This window comes from Cololabis saira, chromosome 6 (genome assembly GCF_033807715.1).
Source record: "Cololabis saira isolate AMF1-May2022 chromosome 6, fColSai1.1, whole genome shotgun sequence".
Classification (NCBI taxonomy): Eukaryota; Metazoa; Chordata; class Actinopteri; order Beloniformes; family Belonidae; genus Cololabis; species Cololabis saira.
This window is the reverse complement of record NC_084592.1, coordinates 37,982,684-38,002,878: the sequence shown is the minus strand read 5'-3', so window position 1 is coordinate 38,002,878 and position 20,195 is coordinate 37,982,684. Positions and strand designations below refer to the sequence as shown.

General features: G+C 40.7%; 1 protein-coding gene across 1 annotated transcript in view; it reads right to left on the bottom strand.

Moving 5' to 3' along the window:
* Positions 1 to 20,195, bottom strand: part of ttn.1 (titin, tandem duplicate 1) — a 217,208-nt gene that overhangs the window by 102,274 nt on the left and 94,739 nt on the right. The window contains exons 97-119 of the mRNA XM_061722950.1: positions 19,319 to 19,585; positions 18,922 to 19,188; positions 16,653 to 16,919; positions 16,301 to 16,440; positions 16,092 to 16,218; positions 14,887 to 15,029; positions 12,697 to 12,820; positions 12,314 to 12,580; positions 11,359 to 11,456; positions 11,093 to 11,261; positions 10,012 to 10,281; positions 8,551 to 8,817; positions 7,804 to 8,082; positions 7,307 to 7,715; positions 5,606 to 5,730; positions 5,249 to 5,515; positions 4,859 to 5,128; positions 3,870 to 4,169; positions 3,472 to 3,774; positions 2,661 to 2,848; positions 2,404 to 2,518; positions 1,402 to 1,689; positions 1,127 to 1,278 (exon numbers count right to left, since the gene is read on the bottom strand). Of these exons, the coding sequence (XP_061578934.1) occupies positions 1,127 to 1,278; positions 1,402 to 1,689; positions 2,404 to 2,518; positions 2,661 to 2,848; positions 3,472 to 3,774; positions 3,870 to 4,169; positions 4,859 to 5,128; positions 5,249 to 5,515; positions 5,606 to 5,730; positions 7,307 to 7,715; positions 7,804 to 8,082; positions 8,551 to 8,817; positions 10,012 to 10,281; positions 11,093 to 11,261; positions 11,359 to 11,456; positions 12,314 to 12,580; positions 12,697 to 12,820; positions 14,887 to 15,029; positions 16,092 to 16,218; positions 16,301 to 16,440; positions 16,653 to 16,919; positions 18,922 to 19,188; positions 19,319 to 19,585 (5,102 nt within the window). The remainder of the gene's footprint in view (positions 1 to 1,126; positions 1,279 to 1,401; positions 1,690 to 2,403; positions 2,519 to 2,660; positions 2,849 to 3,471; positions 3,775 to 3,869; positions 4,170 to 4,858; positions 5,129 to 5,248; positions 5,516 to 5,605; positions 5,731 to 7,306; positions 7,716 to 7,803; positions 8,083 to 8,550; positions 8,818 to 10,011; positions 10,282 to 11,092; positions 11,262 to 11,358; positions 11,457 to 12,313; positions 12,581 to 12,696; positions 12,821 to 14,886; positions 15,030 to 16,091; positions 16,219 to 16,300; positions 16,441 to 16,652; positions 16,920 to 18,921; positions 19,189 to 19,318; positions 19,586 to 20,195) is intronic.

Below are 20,195 nucleotides of genomic sequence, written 5' to 3'. Positions count from 1 at the left end.
AAATCAACAACGTACATTTTAATATTGTTTAAACAATATTTATTCTCAATTTTCAAAGATCTGTCATACTCTGCTCTCAGTTCAGTTATTTTGCGTGCCCTCAGCTCGGACTTCAGTGGATAAGTTTGCTCAAAAGATTTGTGTTTTGTCTCGTAGTGGCGCTTCACATTACCGCTTTTGATTAATGCCACGTTTTCGGAACATATGAGACACACTGTTTTAGAACTGGCTGCCGGAAAAATGAACATAAATTGGTCTGTCCATTTATCTTTAAAAGTTCGGTTTTCTGCATCAACTTTCCTTATTTTGGAGCAAGCCATGCCGCGCTCTCTCTCTCACGTCTCTCTTCCTCTCTCCACAGTCCACAGTGTACAGGCCACGCACGGCGTCGTTTTGACGCAGAACCATAAACAAACGGAGTGACGCTATTGCCGTGTTAACTGGATTAGCTCCGCCCCTGTCTGTAGCCGACCCGTGACCGTCAGACATTTTTTTTTTGTGATCAACTTTGTATTTCTTTTTCACGGGTCCGGATAGAACCATCACTCGGTCCGGACCCGGACCGGGGTCCGCCATTTGGTGATGGCAGTGGTAGACTCTTCCTGAATAATAGTTTACTTTATGTGTTCTGTTGGTTTGCTTGTTATAATGATGTAACCCTCTGAAACCCATATAAACCCTTCAGCTCTGATTTCCTTTCCAGATGTGCAGCTCCCAGCTGATGGATAAAACATCTCTGGCTAGAAGATCTTGTGATCTTACAATGATGAACATTATTTAAATTTTTCGTTTTTTCACAATGTAGTTTTTGGTGAACGTATGCCCATCTTCACACCTGAGAGACTCTTCCACCCAATCATGTCACTGACCTGCTGACAGTTAACCTCATAACCTCCAGGTGTTTCTCTTTACCAGACTTTTACTGCCCCAAAATTCAATATTTTTCATGAAGTGCTAAAAAAAAACTTAAAAAAAAAAATGGATGTGTTTTCTGTGTTTTGTTGTGAGAGAAATGTGGGTTTTTGAGAATTACAAATCATTGTGTTGTGTTTTTATTTGGCCTTTTTGGAGTCAGGGTTATACTTGGACATGCTCACATCACTTGGTCATTTTCACCCGCACGTACCTTGGCCCAAGTCTTGCGAGAAACCTCCCTCTTCTCGATCTGGTAGTGGGTGACAGGACTTCCTCCGTCGTGCTCCGGTGCCTCCCACATCAGGTGGACGTGGTGTCGAGTCACCTCGGCCACCTTGAAGTCCTTGGGGGCACTCGGGCACGCTTAAGAAAGAAAAAATTACAGAGGTCAAGGTTTTTTAAATATTTGTATACCAAAAGGAAACAAAATGAAATGAGTAATAGTGACTTCTATTAGATGAACATCGAAGGGAAACTGTTCCTCACCAATGACATTGACTTCAATCTCTCCAGTGACGGAGGTGACGTCGTTCTCCAGGTGCAGGCTGTACACGCCTTTGTCTGGACGGACACTTGGCGAGATGGTCAGCTCTGTGTACGCGGCCTTCGTCACCATGGAGACGCGCTCGTCCTCGGTGGTCAGCTCCTTCTCCCCTAACGTCCACTTGGGGGTGGGAGTTGGGTATCCGGTGATGGGAACTCGGATGTTCAGAGGGTGAGGGACGATCACCTCCAGGACTTTCCTGAAGCCGCTCAGGTCCAACGTTGGACCGACTGCAGAGAGACAGAATTTTTAAACATTTGTAGAGAAGGTTCGATTTTAGCAATCAGAATGAATTCAGTCAATCAATCATTCATTCAATCAATTCTATTAACCATAGAAGGAAATTTGATTTTAAACATCCGTTTGCACGCACCACTTTAAAACAAATGTGTATTTCAGTATGTGGTGTAAAATTATGGAACTCCTTAACTACTGATTTAAAGGATTGCAAAAATATTCAACAGTTCAAGAAATTGTATAAAGACCACAAAATTAGACAATATGAATTTAACGGGTAAAATATATTTTGTTGTTTTTGTTTTTATATTGTTGGTGAGTTAGTGTGTATGTTTTCTTATTTTTTTGTTTTGTTTTTTTTTATTATTTCTTTTTTTGGTATTATATAAGTAGTGATTGTTGAACAGACGGACAGACCATCTTCATATGAATTGTTTTATTTTTTTTAGAAAGGGGCTTGGTATATAAGGCTTTCTTCTTCTTGCCCCTTTTCCATCGTGGAATGGAACATGTGTGAACTGTTTCCATGATATGGAATAAATAAAAATGAAATGAAATGAAATGAAAATTCCAGTTTAATTTCCTGCATCTGAATATCATTTGAGATCTTCCACCCACACGTACCTTGGCCCACCCATGGAGCTAAAACAAAAAAAAACACAAAAGACTCTGTTTTACTGCCGTTGATCATGCTATGTGTCTCGTACCGTGGGGGTCATCAGCGAGGAGTGGTCCAAGCTGCTCGGCTGGATCTGAAACACCGGCGGCGTTCTCAGCACAGACCCTGTACAGGTACTTCTGACCTGGCTTCAGTCCAGTCAGCTGGGGAGAGAAATGAAACGATGAGTCAGAGAGAGTCAGGTGTCCAGGGGTCACTGAACAAGACATGCTGGAAGCTAAAAAGTGTCCACCAGAGGGCAGGATGATGGTGCAAAGGTCATATTGTTAATGATGTGGTCTGTACCCGGTAAGAGAGGTCAGGACACAGTCTGGCGTTGCAGCGCAGCCACTTGTCGGTGCCGTCCTCACATCTCTCGATGATATAGCCCGTGATCATGCTGCCACCGTTGTTCAGGGGCGTCTCCCAGGTCAGAGTGACGGCTGTCTTGATTTGGTCACTGAAGTTGAGGTTCAGCGGTGGACTTGGTCTCTCTGCAGGCAGGGACGTGACATTAATCAAACAATCTAAGTACTGTATTTTCTGGACTATAAGCCGCTACTTTTTTCATAGGTTTTGAACCGTGCGGCTTATACAAAGGTGCGGCTATTCTGTGGATTTTTCTTCCACCGCTAGGGGGAGCGCTAACCGGAATTAGAATCAAAACTAAGACAAAATAAATGCAAAGAAGAATACGCTACTTCTTCTTTAGCAGATAGAAGTAGGTAGAAGCAGATTTCAAACAGATAAATAAATAAATACCGGTTATTTTCTCTTAGTTTTTTGTCCCGTTTTAATCAGCAAAGTTGCTGCCGTGTTAAAAGACACTGTTAGGAAAGGATCTATTTAGGTACAAACATGTACATCATTTACAGTTCAAAATCCTTCTGTACATGTAGTAAATATCTAATCTAACATAAATATCTGCGGCTTGCATATTTTTTTTTTTAAATAGAGCGGATGCGGCTTGTATATCTTTTTTTAATAATTTTTTTAAAAATAGAGCGGATGCGGCTTATATACATGTGCGGCTTATAGTCCAGAAAATACGGTACTCAATTCCTTCAGAAAATCAAGAGGTGGAACTCAAAGACTCAAACTGTTGGTTTTCACTCACCGATGGGATCCATGATCTTGACGGGGTTGGTGGCCGCACTGGGCCTGCCGATGCCGGCCTTGTTCTCAGCTCGGGCTCTGAAGATGTACTCCTTGTGCTCAACCACATCGCTCAGTGTGGCCGAGCGGTCGTCGGCACCGCACACCAAAGCCGCCTCCCACTTCACGGATGTCCTGTCACGGAGCTCGATCACGTAAGCAGTGATCTCTGAGCCGCCGTTGAACTTGGGAGGTTCCCAGGTGACAGTAGCACCGAACTTGTTCACCGAACCAACTGCAACATTCTCTGGAGCATCTGGAACATCTGTTGGTGGAAAACAAACACATTAGGGAGTTAATTTGAATTAAAGTGCTAAGACCGCATGTGAACTTAACTGGAGATTGTAAAGTGTTGCTCACCAAACTTGTTTTTGGCCTGAACCGCGTCCTCGGTGGCAACGGATGGTCCGCTGCCAACTCTGTTGTGGGCGGAGACTCTAAACAGGTACATGGAGTCCTTCTGGAGGCCGCTGACACAGTATTCTGGAGTATCGGCACGATCAGTTGCCAGAGTCCAGGTCTTACGTTTTACATCACGTCTTTCTACAACGTAGGCGACAATCTTGCTGCCACCGTCGCTCTCGGGCTCATCCCAGGCCAAGCTGATCTCACCATCAGATGTGTCTACAACTCTCAGGTTCTTGACGGGTCCAGGAACATCTGAAAGCCACAAAAGTGACATTTAAAACTAATTTTCTCACAACCAACCACTGTACAGTCAACTAACGCGAAATTTGATTGGATTTGATTTGATTTGTTTATTTGCACAACATAAAAAAACGGTACAAAAGTTTAAATGAACATAAAAGCATGAAAAAATGTGCTAAATGGGCTTATTCAAAGTTCTCACCAAAAAAATACATTGTATTGAAATAATAGCAAGAACAAAAAACAAAAAACAAAAAAAAACAGCGTTCCAAAAAGATGGATATAAACAGACAATTTCTCGGTGTGCACGTGCAGAAGTGAGTCCACGTTAAGTGGAAGCACTTCTACACGGTTGATCAATAAGGCTGGTCTTCAATCTCTGTTTAAAACTATTAATAGACAGTGAAGATTTTGCGATAAGTATATGAGAGTTCCAGAGTGAGGAACCTCTGTCTTTGATGGAGAACTGACTGCTATTGATACGACTGAATGAAGAATGGAGATCCTCAAATTGTCTGGTATTATAGTTATGAATTTGTGAATTGGTCTTAAAAAAATCTTTGAAAGTACTTGGAAGCATATTTGCAAGATAAGTGCATTTGTAAATGAAAGCACATGATTGGAGTAAGTTAATATCATAGATGGATAATACATTTAATTTTTTAAACAAAGGGGCAGATTAAATTAAACGTCAGACTCACCGATCACGTCCAGGTTGATGAACGCCTCTGCCTCCCCATGCTTGTTTTTGATCATCACTTTGTACCTGCCCTGATCCTCCTTGCTGGGGCTCTTCAGACGGTACTCTGTCTTTTCCACGGAGGTGTCGATGTTCTGGACGGGTAGACTCGTGCCATCAAAGAACCACTCGGCATTTGCACGAGGGTAGGCATCGTAGGGCACACTCATGATGAAGGGTTTGCCGGCGTCGGTCACCAGATTCTGGTCGGTGGTTTTGATCTTTGGAGTGGCTGCAGAGAAGAAAGAGGAAATTAGATTAATTGTGTCTTTCATAATATTCCTTCAACCAACCCTGTACATCTGAGAAAATTCTGACCATAAAGTTCAAACAAATCACATAGTGGACTCACCTGCGAGCTCCAGCTTGGCTCGGGCGTCCTTGTCTTTGGCCACGATCCTGTACTCTCCCTGATCTCTGGGTCGGATCTCACAGACCTGCAGCCTGTGGACTTTACCCTCGCTGATCATCTGGTACTTGTCTCCCTGGACAATGATCATGTTGTTCCTCATCCACTTCACCTCCACTCTGTCCTTGTTGAGCTCCACCTCGAACACGATGTCCGAGCCCGGAGGTTCGAACTGGTCCTGTGGCGGTCTGATGATCTCCACCGGGGTCTCTGCAGAGCATGAAAGCATTATTGCAGTGGAGGCTCGGAAGAGACAGATTTGTCCGTTTCTTTAAAAAGAAATCAAAACAACGAGTTCACCTTCAACAAAGAGTCTTGCTCTGGTCCTCCTCTCGTCCACACCACAGGCGTATTCAGACTCATCATCAGGTCTGCAAACCTTGATGATCAGTTTGCATGTCTTGCCTTCTTTTTCCATGTGATATCTGCGAAAACCAAAGAAAACAAAGATAAACCACCATCACAGAACTGAATCAGGGACAATATAAACAAGTGGTGCAAAAGGTATGTGACCCTATCGAAATCAAAAGATTTTCTGTATTAATGTGCTACAAAGTGATCTGATCTTCATCCAAGTCACAGGGAACAGCTGGAGGTTTGACGTGGACACATCTTTGTCTCTAAACAACAGGGGTGTAACGATACACTTATCTCACGATACGGTACGATACACGATATTGAGGTCACGATAACGATACGATACGATATTATAGCAGTATTTTTTTAACAAACTTGCATGAGGAACATATGACTGGAAAAAATTGTCTTTTATTTGAAATACACAAAATACAAAACTATTGTAATGCTATGTAATGCTATGTAATGCTTTATAACTGTTTAAGTTTTAAAGAGAAAGCCAGGCCAACCATTTTCCACAAACTGAACTAAAAGTAAATGTCCGATTTGCATTATGCGTCTTCAGTTTCATAGAATAAAAATATTTTGCCACAAACTGAATAGTTTCTCTCATTTATGATCTGACTTTTTTCTTTTCCAGAAATTTACTAAAATTAAATAAATAAATCAAAGTAAATAAATACATACAATTTTACATCATAAAACAGATTGATTCATGTTCACCTTATAAGTGTAAGAGGAGATTTATTTTTGTTAAGAAGGTTATTTTGGTAATTCAGGGTTCATTATTTTATAAATATATTCTTTATATTCTGTAAATCAGGGACTATAATGACACTAGTCAGTTTATCTGTAGTGATTAGTCTGTTTTAGATTGGGCGGAGTGATACGCCACAGTACGGCACTAGGTTCTGTGTTGATGTTCTAAAATCCTACACTGTTGAGGGGACATTAAAGTACACTCGAACTCGGAAGAAGTTGTCCCGTGTTTATCCTACTCACGACCCGAAAAAGGTTTAATTTAATAAGGTAAGGCTTAACTCTACACCAGACTTAAAAGTTCAGAGCTCCAAACCCTGAAAGAGCCCCGTGATCGGGACCGCAAAACGGTACTAGTTTCTTCGGAGCGGAGTAAGATTTTGGTCCGCGGGTCGAGGCGTGGTCAGCACAAATACACTGCGCCTTACTAGTCAACACAATAGATTAATATTAATAACCCAATATGGTGATACACTTTGTCACCTCCACGACACGTTTCGTGACGTTTTTGTATCGCGAAATTTCGTGGCACGATATATTGTTACACCCCTACTAAACAAGAAGCGTGTCCATGGTATAACACCACAGAGGAAAGTGCTGAAGTTTGCTAAAGAGAACCTTGGCGATGCACAACATTACTGGGAAAATGGTTTGATAACTAGTGAAGCGAAAGTTGACTTGTCTGTTACTGTACTTCAGATTAAGATCAGATCACATTTCATGGCAAGATAACGTGGTTTCCAAGGTGTTGAGATGTTGTTCCTCACCACTATATTTTTGTAGTGGTGGGTTTTGCTTCCTGTCTGCTTAAAATGTCTTGTAAAATAGTTTTTCAAGATAAAATGAGGCGTGCCAAAATTGAAAGCTACAAGGGATGGGTGGTACCTGGGTCCTTCTCTGATCTCACGTCCATTCCTGTACCACTTGACGGAAGCCTTCTCCTTGCTTAGCTTGCAGGTGAACTCTGCGTCCTCAAACTCGGTGATGGTCTGGTCTTTGAGATGTCCCGCAAAGTCCGTCGGCGCTTCGCTGATGATCAACTCAGCAGCACACTTGTCGTCTCCGACAACAGCAGTGTACTCGCCCTCATCGTCCATGACGCAGTCCTTGATGGTTAGGGTATGTTTGAGGCCGTCAGCTCTGGAGACGATACGTTTGCTGAGCGGCACTTCCTGGCCGGCCTTCATCCACATGACAGTGACCTCAGGTCGGTTCACCTTGCAAACAAAGCTAATGGTCTTCTTTTCCTGAGTCTCAACGTCCTCAATGGGCTCCAGGAATTTCAGCTTCTCCTCTGTGGAGTCACAAGTTGATTACTGAGGGAATGCTCCATAAAGATAAACGGAGGAGTTACAGAAAAGGTGTTCTGACTGCTTATTTACCTGCGACTTTAGCTGTGGCAGTGCACTTGGCATGCTCTCCTCTGTGATTGCTCAGACTGATGGTGTAGTTGGCCTCATCAGACTTCTGGGAATCTTTGATTCTCAGAGAGAAGACGGTGTCTCTCTGAGACATCATGTACTTGCTGCTCTCGAAAATGGTCTCCTCATTCTTCAGCCACTTTGCTTTAGCGCCTTCTGTGTTTGTCTCACAGTTGAACATAATCTCAGTTCCTTCCTTCACCTCCCTGTCTTTAATCGGTGTGATGATTCTCAGTTTTTCTGGAGGAAAATACAAACTTGTTAAAACCAAAACTATGCCCTGAGATAATCAAAATAACTCCATAACAGGGTTTCCGCGGGGTTTTAAAAAGTATTAAAAAGTGATAAATGAAAATTGCCAAATTTAAGGCCATTAAAAGTGTTAAATTCACTGTCAGAGGTATTATTTTTTTTTAAATTGGTATTATTTTTTACCTTTTACATTTTAAGCAGTCTATTTTATTGTCATTCACAAAGTGAAATAAATGTGAAACATCTGGTCAACATCAATGAGTCTATAAATCTGTTCTGTATAGTGTTCTATAGGTCAAAATCTGTATTAATGTTAAAAGGTCCGTGATTAACACTTAATGTTGTGACAGTTTTTTAAAAAAATCTGAAGGTAGTGAAAAGGTATTAAATTGGTATTAAATTTAACATAAGGATTGCTGTATAAACCCTGCATAAGAAGAGGAAAACATTTCTTACCAATCACAATCAGACTTGCAGAAGCCTTAATGCTACCAATGTGGGCAACATAGGCTCCCTCATCCTTCAGGTCACAGTCTTTCACAATTAGGGCCCTTCTCTTTCCTTCACTGATTATGGTGTACTTGTCTCCGGATTCTATCTCCTTGTCACCACAAAACCACTTCACTTCGAAGGTTTCTTTGGAGACAGAGCAGGCAAACTCGACCTTCTCGCCCTCCACCACCTCCTGGTTCTGAGGACGGGAGATGAACTCGGCTGCCATCTCTGGTAAAGGAAGGAAGGAGAGCGACAGGAAAGATGAAGAGTTAGAGTGGTTATTTCTATGAGTTCTTTTTACTATTACAGGCATGTCTAGAGAAGCTTTTAGTTATTAGAGCTGATTTTACCTGTTAAACTTCATTTAAACCATCAACTTGTCTTTTAGATCCCATCTCAACACAAATGTTCAAGAAAGTTTTCTCTTGATTAATGTTTAATAGATAAACTTGAATAAGTGTGATGGACTGGCGACCTATCCAGAGTGTAGCCCTGCCTTCAATGTGTTGGAATAGGCTACAGAGACAGATGTGACGCTGTATAGAATTAAGCGGGTATAGAAGATTGCTATTCTACATCCTCGAACATGCTCTTGTGATAAAAGGAACTATCTTAGTCTGGCTACGAAATATTTATCTGAACATTTTCAGTTGTTTCCTGTGAATGAAGAGTCTCTCATTTTGGTCTAGGTGTTCCAAAGGGCTTTGCACTTGAGCCCTTTTTATTATGTTGCTTCAATTGGGTCCTATAATTAGACAGCATGGTATAGACAAACAGATGAGACTAATAACCTAGCTAGACAACCAATTTGTTTTAATGATAGGGACAAGGATGGCAACAAAATTCCCTTTGCAAAACTCAAAAAAGTGTTGTTTTTGGACCTCAAGACTATCTAGCCATGTACTGTAGTTGTGGTTCTGGATGGGATAACGTTATCATCTAGAACCGCTGCAAAGACTCAAGTTATTTTTGGACAAGGATTTGTCCTTTAATTCCCAAATAAAACAGGTTTCTAATACTGCCTTTTTTCACGTCCATAAATTTGACAATATAAGGAAAAACTTTGCTCAGAGTGATGGGGAAAACCTATTTACTGAACTGGCCCGGCTGGGAGCCACCCTTCATAAGTTTGGAGGTTGCTCCCTGTTTACCAGGGATTCATCTGGGCTGAATTGTAAGGAGGATTCCCTGCAGTCTGTTGGTTCCTTAAGTAGCTGTTTTTATGAAGGGTCAGTTCATGAGTTTGAATTGGATTGAATTGGAATTAACTGAATTATAATAGTTGTTGTTATAATTGTTGAGAATTTGTTGAGAATTTAATCAATAAAGAAAACTCATTGCTTTTCAAGATTATAAATGAACTCCCAAAAAGGCCTAAAGACATATTTAATAGGCAACTTAATCTCTTATTTCAGTATTTACCGTGGAGTTTCAGCATGGCGGACGTCCTGACGGTGGGACTCAGTCTGCAGTTGTACTCCCCGGCGTCCTCCAACCGCAGATCCTGGATGATCAGGATCCTCTTGCGACCGTCCATGACCTGGTCATAGCGCCCGCCCTCTGGCAGCTCATCATCGCCCTTGTACCAGGTGACTTCGGCACTGGGCTTGGACACCTCGCAGATCATCTTCACGCTGTCCGTCTCCGTTCCCTCCACGTTAGAAAGGTTCTTGGTGAACCTGCTGGCCTCCTCTGAGGAAAGACCAGACAGCAGCGTCGTGAGTTAATGCTCCCTTACTGGGTGACAGCTTCTCCTTCACACCTCCTCATGAACAAATTCATTTCATTTCATTTTCATTTTATTCTTTATTTCATTCAAAAAACAAAACAATTTAATACAAACACAAATACAAATGTTCCTAACTTATGAATGAAAAGGGAGCAGAAAGAAGAAGAATCTTATCTGATCTGCCCCTTTCACAAATAACATAAATTAATAATAATATTAAAAAAAAACTAAGTGAATAAAAACAACTAAAATAAAATTAAAATAACATTAAATAAAATTACCACCGCCTACGGGTATGTCAATCAAACTCAACATTTTTCGTTATATTTCCTTAACATACAGGTTTTAATTGTTCTTTTGAATGTAATGTTTGATTTGGATTCTTTGTTTTCTTTGTTCAGATTGTTCCATAAATTGATTCCTTTCACAGAAACACAACGTTCCATCAATTTTGTCCTGCATCTTGGTTTTATAAAAATCTCTGTTCCTTTTAAGTTATACTTGCTTTTTCTTTTTTCAAATCTTTTCTGAATGTTGATTGGTAAAGTTTTTTTATGAGCTTTAAACATAATTTGCAGAATACTATGGTCTACTAGTTCATGAAATTTCAACAAATTTAACTGAAGGAAACAAATTTAACTGAAGGCAATCACAACAAATCATTGTTTTCATGCCCAATTTTGGCTTAAAACTTCACTAGTTGTATCTTATTGGTTTTCTTTCAAAAAAAAAAAAAGAAAGAAAAGTGCATAAAAGATGAACAATGATATTCACCGATGACAGTGAGGATGCCGGAGGTCTTGGAGGTTCTGGCGTCACACTCGTACTCAGCCTCATCATCAAACGCAGACTTGTGAATGATGAGGATCCTATGAACTCCCTTTGCCGTAATCTCGTATTTCTTTCCTTTCCTGATCTCGTTGCCGTCCTTGAACCAGCGAACCTTGAACGAGAACAAAGTCAGAGTCAGATGGAAGCATGAAGAAAATGCGTTTGATCATCTCCGGGTTTTGGGTGTGGTTACGGGTCCCTGGTCTCACCTTTGCGGACTCGCGGGACACCTCACATTCAAACTTGCCAGATTCCTTCTCTCTGACCTCCACATCCTGGAGAGGCTTTGTAAACTCCACATAAGGAGCTGTGGACACAAAAATGAAGTCATCAGTGAAAGTTATGACTCGTGGGATGTGATATACGCAGAGGTGGGTAGAGTAGCCAAAAAATGTACTCAAGTAAAAGTACTGTTACTTCAGAATAATATGACTCAAGTACAAGTAAAAAGTAGTCATCCAAATAATTACTTGAGTAAAAGTAAAAAAGTACTTGGTGAAAAAACTACTCAAGTACTGAGTAACTGTTGAGTAAAGTCTGATTTATTTTTTTAACACAACCATTCAAACAGACAAAAGTACAAAATAATCATCTTCAGGCAAATTAAATAAATTAAATAAATTAAAATTAATAAAAAAAAATATTAAAATAATATTAAAGTAAATTCAAGTACTTTAATACATAATAAAATAAATAAAATAATAACGGAATAAAAGAAAATAAATTAAGCACAAGTAGCACAAAATTTCAAGCCTTTGTACTTTTCTTTTTTAAACAGAACTAGAACAAGCCCATGAACTCATAGAAACTGCGTGTGTGTGTTTGAGTCTGTGTAAATGTGACAAAACATGCAAAAACAAACATTTTCCCCAAAGAATCACCCAGTGATGTCATCAGATTGACGCGTACGTGGATAAAAGGGATAAAAGAAAAGTAACGAGCTCAACGTAGCCTAATGTAGCGGAGTAAGAGTAACAGTTTCTTCTTCACAAATCTACCCAAGTAAAAGTAAAAAGTATAGTGATTCAAAACTACTCCTAAAAGTACAACATTTCCCAAAACCTACTCAAGTAAATGTAACGGAGTAAATGTAACTCGTTACTACCCACCTCTGAATATACGGAAACAAAACAATGGTGTGAGGAGTTATGAACTCATACTTACGTGTAACCTCCAGGAAACAGGAAGTCTTAAACTCTTTGGCATCACATGTGTACATCTTTGCATCATCTGGAGAGCAGTCATGGATGACAAGCACTCTCTTGCGTCCGTCAACGATCGGGTCGTACTTCTTGGTCTTTCTGATCTCCTTTCCCTCTCTGAACCAATGTACTTCTGCGTTTTCTCTGGAAACTTCACACTCGAGTTTAGCGGTGGCTTCCTCCTCCACCGTCTGGTCCTCCAGAGGCTTCGTGAACTCTACCGGTGGCTCTGAAGGGACACGTAAACGCAGACACTTTGAGCAGGTGACAACCAAACACGCCTCCGTGTGTGGGGTGTGTCTGCTAGGTTCAATGTGTTTTTGAGAGTGTGTTCGGGAGCATCACCTCCCACGATGAGCTGAGCTTGAGTCTGGAAGTCTTTGGCGGTCAGTTTGACGTCACCGGCCTCCGACAGCTTCACATCTCTGACGGTCAGAGTGTGAACTCTTCCCGCCACTCGAGTCTTCACCTGCAGAAACAGCAAACATTAGTTTGGAGTCATGATCTGATTTACTTATGTTTGTTTCCCAGCTGGTATTTGTTGCTTCATAATTTCCTCCTGGTCCAAATCAAGTGTGTCATGTGTACATAATAACAAAAATACATTTTCTTGACATGTTTAGTGGATTAAGCAATGAGACCTGATGAGCTTTCAAGTATTAAATTACATTAAACTGTCTCAAATGTTCATGGCAGGAGCAGCTGCAGCGGTCGCTCCTCTCACTGCGCTGCAGAACGGAGCGATTCAGGAGATCCTTCGTCCCCACAGCCATAAGACTGTTTAACTCGTCCTGAACTCAGTCTCACACACTCATCTCTGCCACAACTGGAGTATATTTTAATTTGCACTTTACATGACATTTGTTTAAAAACCTTATATTTCATGTTTATTTTAATATTATGAAGGTGCTTTTATTGTCTTAATGGAAGTATGGTTGATTTTTATGTTTATGTTTTGATAAACTGCTGGATGGTTGAATTTCCCTTTGGGGATGAATAAAGTTCTATCTATCCATCTATGTTTGGTATTTAAACATACATATATCATTTTAGTTACAACATATTCAAAGCTTTTAAAGGAAGAATTTGGAGTTTTAAAAAACCTAGGTCAATCTTTAGAAGTAAGGTGGATAAACCTGGAGACCAAAACAAGATAAAGTTAGAGCAAATTATGTGCAAGTTGATGACCGTTCACAGAGATTTGTAGATTGTAAGGACCTATCACAACTTGGGAGTCCCTGGAAGCAGATTCCTGTCCAAACAGTCCTTTTTAGACTAGTTTTTGCACAAATACAACAAAAAGTTATGTCCCTTTGCCTTGTGGATAGGACTTTTGCCTGCACGATCACTGAGGTGGAACTACGTTTATTCTGACATGGCAAAAAGACCCAGTGTCAATTTAACCCCAGATCGTTCCTTCAAGGGACTCCAGCTCCTGCATATTGTTGGGTTGACTGTAGGAATGGGCGATATTTTACCGTTCACGATAAACCGTCAAAAAAAATTCCCCACGGTAAGAATTTGTCATCTCACGGTAAAAACGATAAATTCCCGTTGATCACGTTTTTGTGTAAAACTGAAGGAAGGAAGGAAGGAAGGAAGGAAGGAAGGAAGGAAGGAAGGAAGGAAGGAAGGAAGGAAGGAAGGAAGGAAGGAAGGAAGGAAGGAAGGAAGGAAGGAAGGAAGGAAGGAAGGAAGGAAGGAAGGAAGGAAGGAAGGAAGGAAGGAAGGAAGGATGAAAGAAAGAAAGAAAGAAAGAAAGAAAGAAAATGAGCCAGAAAGAAAGAAAGAAAGAAAGAAAGAAAGAAAGAAAGAAAGAAAGAAAGAAAGAAAGAAAGAAAGAAAGAAAAATTCCCATTGGTGTAGTTTAGTAGTATTTAGTATCTTTTAGAGCAGTGTTTTGGGGCTCCAAAGACTGAATGTGGTGATAGATTTATAGTTAAAAAGGTGGAGTTGAATTGGTATTTTTTCTATCGTAATTTTTATCGTTTTCGGGATAAATGCCAGAAATTATCGTGATAATTTTTTTAGTCCATACCGCCCATCCCTAGTTGACTAAGTAAATGCGTGGTTGTTTGTCTCCGTGTGTGATTGACAGGTGTCCAGGTGTCCCGCCTCTCAGCTAATGACAGCTGAGATAGACTCCACCCTAGTTTTTAAATTGTAAAGTGAGTCTCTTTCTACATATAAGGCTGTGGTGACAGTCAGGCCTCCGAGAGTCAAAGATAACAGCAGCTACTCAGCTATCTCTGGTTATTTTTAACAGCAGCAGCGTCTGAGCTCTCAGCTTTGAAAACGCACAACTGGAGATGTAACCAACAACTCTGATCTCCTTTAAAAAGGACCAACATGTCATGTTTGAGTTGTTTAAACTGCAGATATTGTTGTTGTTTTAGAGGAAAAGCAAATCAATGCACAAGAGAAGAGTGATGAAGATTATTCTGGAGAGTCAATACCGTGAAAAAGTTCTTCTGGGAACATTTTTACTTGTTGAAGAACAGATTTAAACATTCTTACGAGTGTGGTTTGACTCACCCGATCACTGGCCTCCATCTTCTGTCCTCCCAGGAACCACTCCACGGCGATGCCCTCGTATGACAGCTCGCACTCGAAGGTGGCCGTCTCTCCCGCCGTCACCGTCACGTCCTTCAGAGGACGCATGGTCGTGATGGAGCGAGCTGCAGAGGAGGAGGTAGATGACATGGACGGGTTAATGTCAGGGGTCCGGGAGGCAGCAGCAGAGTGGAAGAGCTGATCCTCCAATCAGTGGCCTCTCTCTTCAGATAAAGACTGAAGTTGAAAATAACCCTAGATTCTGATTGGCTGAGGACTTGCAGAGGACATGAGACACAAAACTCAACTTTGTTGCTGTTTGTGATTTGAGTCTAAGGCTTTCAGATGATTTCTGGAATATGAGGTCAGGAGACGTGGATTATATACACTGGTGTGGAAGTTAGTTACTTAGTTACTTAGTTAGTACTTCCTCTTCTAATCTGTTTTTTTTTTGTTTTGTTTAAGAACATAATAAAAATCATCTGATCACAGTCAAGAAAAGACAAGCTCAGATTAACTGCATCAGTTACTTTTCCAGAATTTCATAATTTATGACTAGAAATAAAATGAAGGGTAAAAAAAAACTATGTGGAAGAATGGCTGCTTCTTCTTTTGGCTTCGCTTTGTGAAACAAATATAGGCAATGACAAACGTACGCGTTGTAGTCAAGGTTACTAGAGTGGGTTTTAACTCTTGCTCGGAACTCTAAATACAAACATACATGAACAATGAACAAAACCATAACAATATTAATTTACAATCATTTATAAAGTGAAATTCTAGAGTCCAATTTCAAAACATGTGTTTACACGAAAAATGTAACATTGGACCAAATTGATCAATACAATAGAATGACCCAAAGATGTTACATGAATCAGACTTTATTAAGATATAAAAAGTGACATAGATCATTTAAATGTATATTATATCTTATGGTCAGTTTAATGTCAGTTTAATGTCAATTTAATGTCAGTTTAATGTCAATTTAATGTTAATCCATGTGGGAAAAATAGTCCTAAAATCTGCCGTTTTGAGTCTTAATTGCAGAAAACTCTTCATAACTTCCAGGAAAAAGAGTAATAAGTGTAAAAGACACATATTCTCTGTTCAGTCAGAAGGTGTCCAGAGGGGACGTCTTCCTAGAAGTCACCAGATCCAGAAGCACAGAAGAATGAAAAGATTCTCACCTTTGACTCGGAGCTGAGCGTTGGACTTGGCGTTTGCTGCCGTGAAGTCGACGGGTCCGGCCATGTCCTTGTGGACATTGTAGAGGATCAGCATGTGCTTCGTTCCCTCCTCTTTGATCTCGATATCCTGAGGGGAAACAGGCTGAATTTTTACACCGGTTCTTGAGAAAGTGAGTGGACATCAGAGCGTGTGATTCCAGCAGACTCACTGGAGACTGGTGCAACGCCTCTCCCTTCAGTTTCCAGTTTCCGTGCACGTCCTCCTCTGAGATCTCCGTCTCAAACCTGGCCGTCTCCGTCTCTGTGACCTCAACGCTGTACAGCGGACGCACAACCTTGATGTCCCGCTCTGACAGAGAGGAAGACCACAAAACAAACTTTCATTAGCAAATCTTACAATTACAGTTAAACTGAAGGCCTAAGATTGTGTCTCAGTTTCTCACACAAACAGCAGATGTGGTTCCAGTACTTTCCTGCACTAACTTGGTCATGCTGTATTCGACAGCAGATTAAACTTCAACGTAAAATCTGATACCAAGTTACGATCAAACGGGATTTTACCTTCAATGTTGAGGTTGGCTGTGGTTTTGTCTGAGCCACAGTCGCAGGAGTACGCGCCGATGTTTGCCTTTTCCGCCTTCCTGACTGTCAGGATGTGTTTCTTGCCGTCAGCGCTGATCGCAATGTTCTTGGACGGTATGATCTCCTTTCCATCCTTGAACCATTTGACTTCAGCGGCAGCTTTGCTCAGCTCGCAGACAAGTTTGACTTCGTCCTTCTCCACCGCCGTGTAGTTCTGCAGCTTGGTGGTGAAGTACAGGTCGCCCTCTGCAAACATCGTACATATCGGCAGTCAAGACAGAGAGACATTTGAATTTGTCAGATCTGTAAGTCTGTAAGTCAGATCTGTGTGGGTCTTAAAATTATTAATGCTATTACTTTTCAACAAAAAAAAGGATAGTGTTCACACATTCAGTGAAATCATTATTATTGTCATCATTACTATTGTTTTTATTTTTACAAAGAGACTGAGGCCAATGGTTTCGGGGGAAAAAGAAACGTATTCATATCTTCTCCCTGCATCTTCCTCTTACCTTCACCTCTTTCATTTACACACCTGTATTGTATCTTACTAGTGATGCACCGATTGTTCGGTAACCGAAATTGTTCGGCCGAAAATGGCAAAAAAACACTTTCGGTGTTCGGTGGAATAAGTGGGGAAAAAAACCGAACAATTAATAACGGCGTTGTAAAATAAGGAAATAGACTGGCCGCTCCGTCCCGTAACGTTGCGCACTACATAAATCGTTGGCCAACCAAAAACTAACCCCATAAGAATTTTACCTAACATTCACCAGGAGGTGGAACCAAAACAACATAATGCTGGGAAATTAAAAAAAATTCATTTTTTTATGTTCAATAAATATTTTCTACCTTGTAATTTTGTAAAAGATTTTTTTCTTTGAAAAGCATGCCTAGATCAAATGTATTTGATTTATGCAATGGTGAAAAAATTGGCAAAATAAATGAATAACTGCTGAAGAACCATGTTCGGAATTGTTCGGTATTCGGCCAAGTGTTTATTATTATTTTCGGTTTCGGTTTCGGCCACAAATTTTCATTTCGGTGCATCACTATATCTTACCACATTCACAATGTCATCTGCAAACATCACAGCGCACAGAGCCTCCCATCAGACCTCATTTGTCTACCTATCCAGCACTATGGCAACGGGAAGAGTATCAGAGCTGATCCTTGACGCAGTCCCACCTCCACCTGAAACCCATCTGTTACTCTTACTGTCCACCTCACCACTGTCATGCTGTCATCACAGGTCTCCAACCATTCTAACATACTTGTCTGTCACCCCAGACTTCCACGTCCATCCCATAATTCCTCCCTTGGCACCAGAGGTGGACAGAGTACTCGACTCCAGTACTTGAGTAAGAGTACAAATACTACTGGTCAAAATTTGCTCCGTTACAAGTAAAAGTAGCTCAGTCAAAATATTCCTCGAGTAAGAGTAGAAAAGTACTTGCTTTTAAAGGTACTTAAGTATCCAAAAGTAAATGCTTTTAAATGTACTTTAAGTAAAAGTAAGAGTAAGAGAACATTTCTTATTTTCCACATCAGTAAATTACTATATTTTTTCTAAATTAATTTAAGGATCTTTTAACTCTTGTTTCTGAGAATTAACTCTTTGAAACCAGCTGCACTGATGTGCTGCTTTTAAAACCACAATGTTATATAAAACCTGCAGAAACACCAAAAACAAATCAAATGAATGGGATCATAAGAGGACAGCAGATGATGCAGAGTTTATTAACAATCATGAACTGAAACCAAATGAACCTGCACCAACTAAGTCTGGATCCCCCTCAGGAGGAGGCTTGACGTATTTCCGCTTTACGTACATCCCAGTGGAGAGCGTGCACTGTGATAGATTCTCCTCCTTTGACAAAAACAGCTTGTGTCCAATAGGATTTTAGGGAAGAAGAAAAAAGAGCAGACCTGAAAGTAACGAGTACTTTTCAGCCTTCCTAGAAATTTACTCGAGTAAAAGTAAAAATATTTGTCTTGGAAATGTATTCAAGTAAGAGTAATAAGTACCAAAGAAATCTAATACTCAAGTAAAGTACAAATCCTCTGGATATGTACTTAAGTACAGTACTCAAGTAAATTTACTCTGTTACTGTCCACCACTGGTAACACAACAATTTAATTCTTGTAAATGTACAACCCAACCCGGTAACTTATTTTCCCCCACAGTGGCCCTAATGCTCCACCTCTAGTCCCAGTTAAAGCAGTGTGTGAGTGCAGAGATACTGACCGAGGACGGTGAGCATGGCATTTATGCTCTTGTCCATGGCCTCCACTCTGATCATGGATGTGTCGTCGATCGTCACCTCCTTGAAGGCCAGCGTGTGGACCTTCCCTTGATCTGTCATGTGGACGACCTTGCTGGGATGCTGACGGACGTCGTTTTTGTACCACACCACTGGGACTTTTTCATGAGAAAGCTCAACACTGAACTCTGCAGTCTCACGCTCCTTCACTGTCACATCCTTGATGGGTTTGACAAACTCCAGGCGGATACCTGCCGTGGCAACAACAGAAGCTCATTAGCGTGACATGCATGATTGTAACCATGAAAATGCCTTAAAAGTTCCTCTAAAATTTCAGTATTGCTAAAAAAAAACATCTATTACAGGGTTATCTGGGGTTACCTTGAATGATAAGTTTGCCGGTTGACCTCTTGTCCTCAGCCTCAAACATGTACTTGGCCTCGTCTTCGTAGGCGGCCGAATGGATCGCCAAAACATACATTTTTCCCTCCTGTATCATCTCGTACTTGTCGTCACTCTGCAGCTCTTGTGAGCCTTTTAGCCAGCGGAAGCTCTTGGGAATTCTCGACACCTCCAACTCGAACCTGGCCTCGTCCTTCTCGTACACCTGGACGTCACTCAGGGGTGTGAGGAAGTTCAGTGGAAGTTCTGGAGGAAAATCAGGAGAAAACCTCTTTTACTGATGTTGAACAAAGAATTTTTGGATATAATTTTGAGTTATCAACACTTGAACTCCTTAGTTCCAGAGATGGGTTAAATTACCCCTAAATAAGTCATGAATGCCCTTCATAACTATAAGGTTTCTGTTCTTGAGCTTGGTCTTTATAGATCTCTCATTTCAAATGTATCCACCAGTTGACAAACACAATCTATTTCCACATCTTATATGTTTGCATAAGTGTTCAGCGGAGTTTAATGTCCAGAAATCGGCTGAAGTCTTGAAGTGACGCAGCAGGACTTCCTTTGTTCTCTAAGACGTTTCTATCATGAAGATTTGATGCTTGATGATTGTGAATAAGAACCTAAACTTCAACCTCAGCACAACTGCAATCTACATGAAGGTCCTGCAGAGACCGTACTTTTACGAAGATATAATGTTTTAAAGTTCATGGTCTTTTGTAACATTAATAAGTTCTATCCCAAGGAGTTAGCCAAAATTCTAATAAATGGTAATGAAATCCTTCAAGTCAATTCAACCAAATTTCTGGGGGTTATTCTAGATGAACACCTCAACTGGTGTAATCATATTGATCTCGTC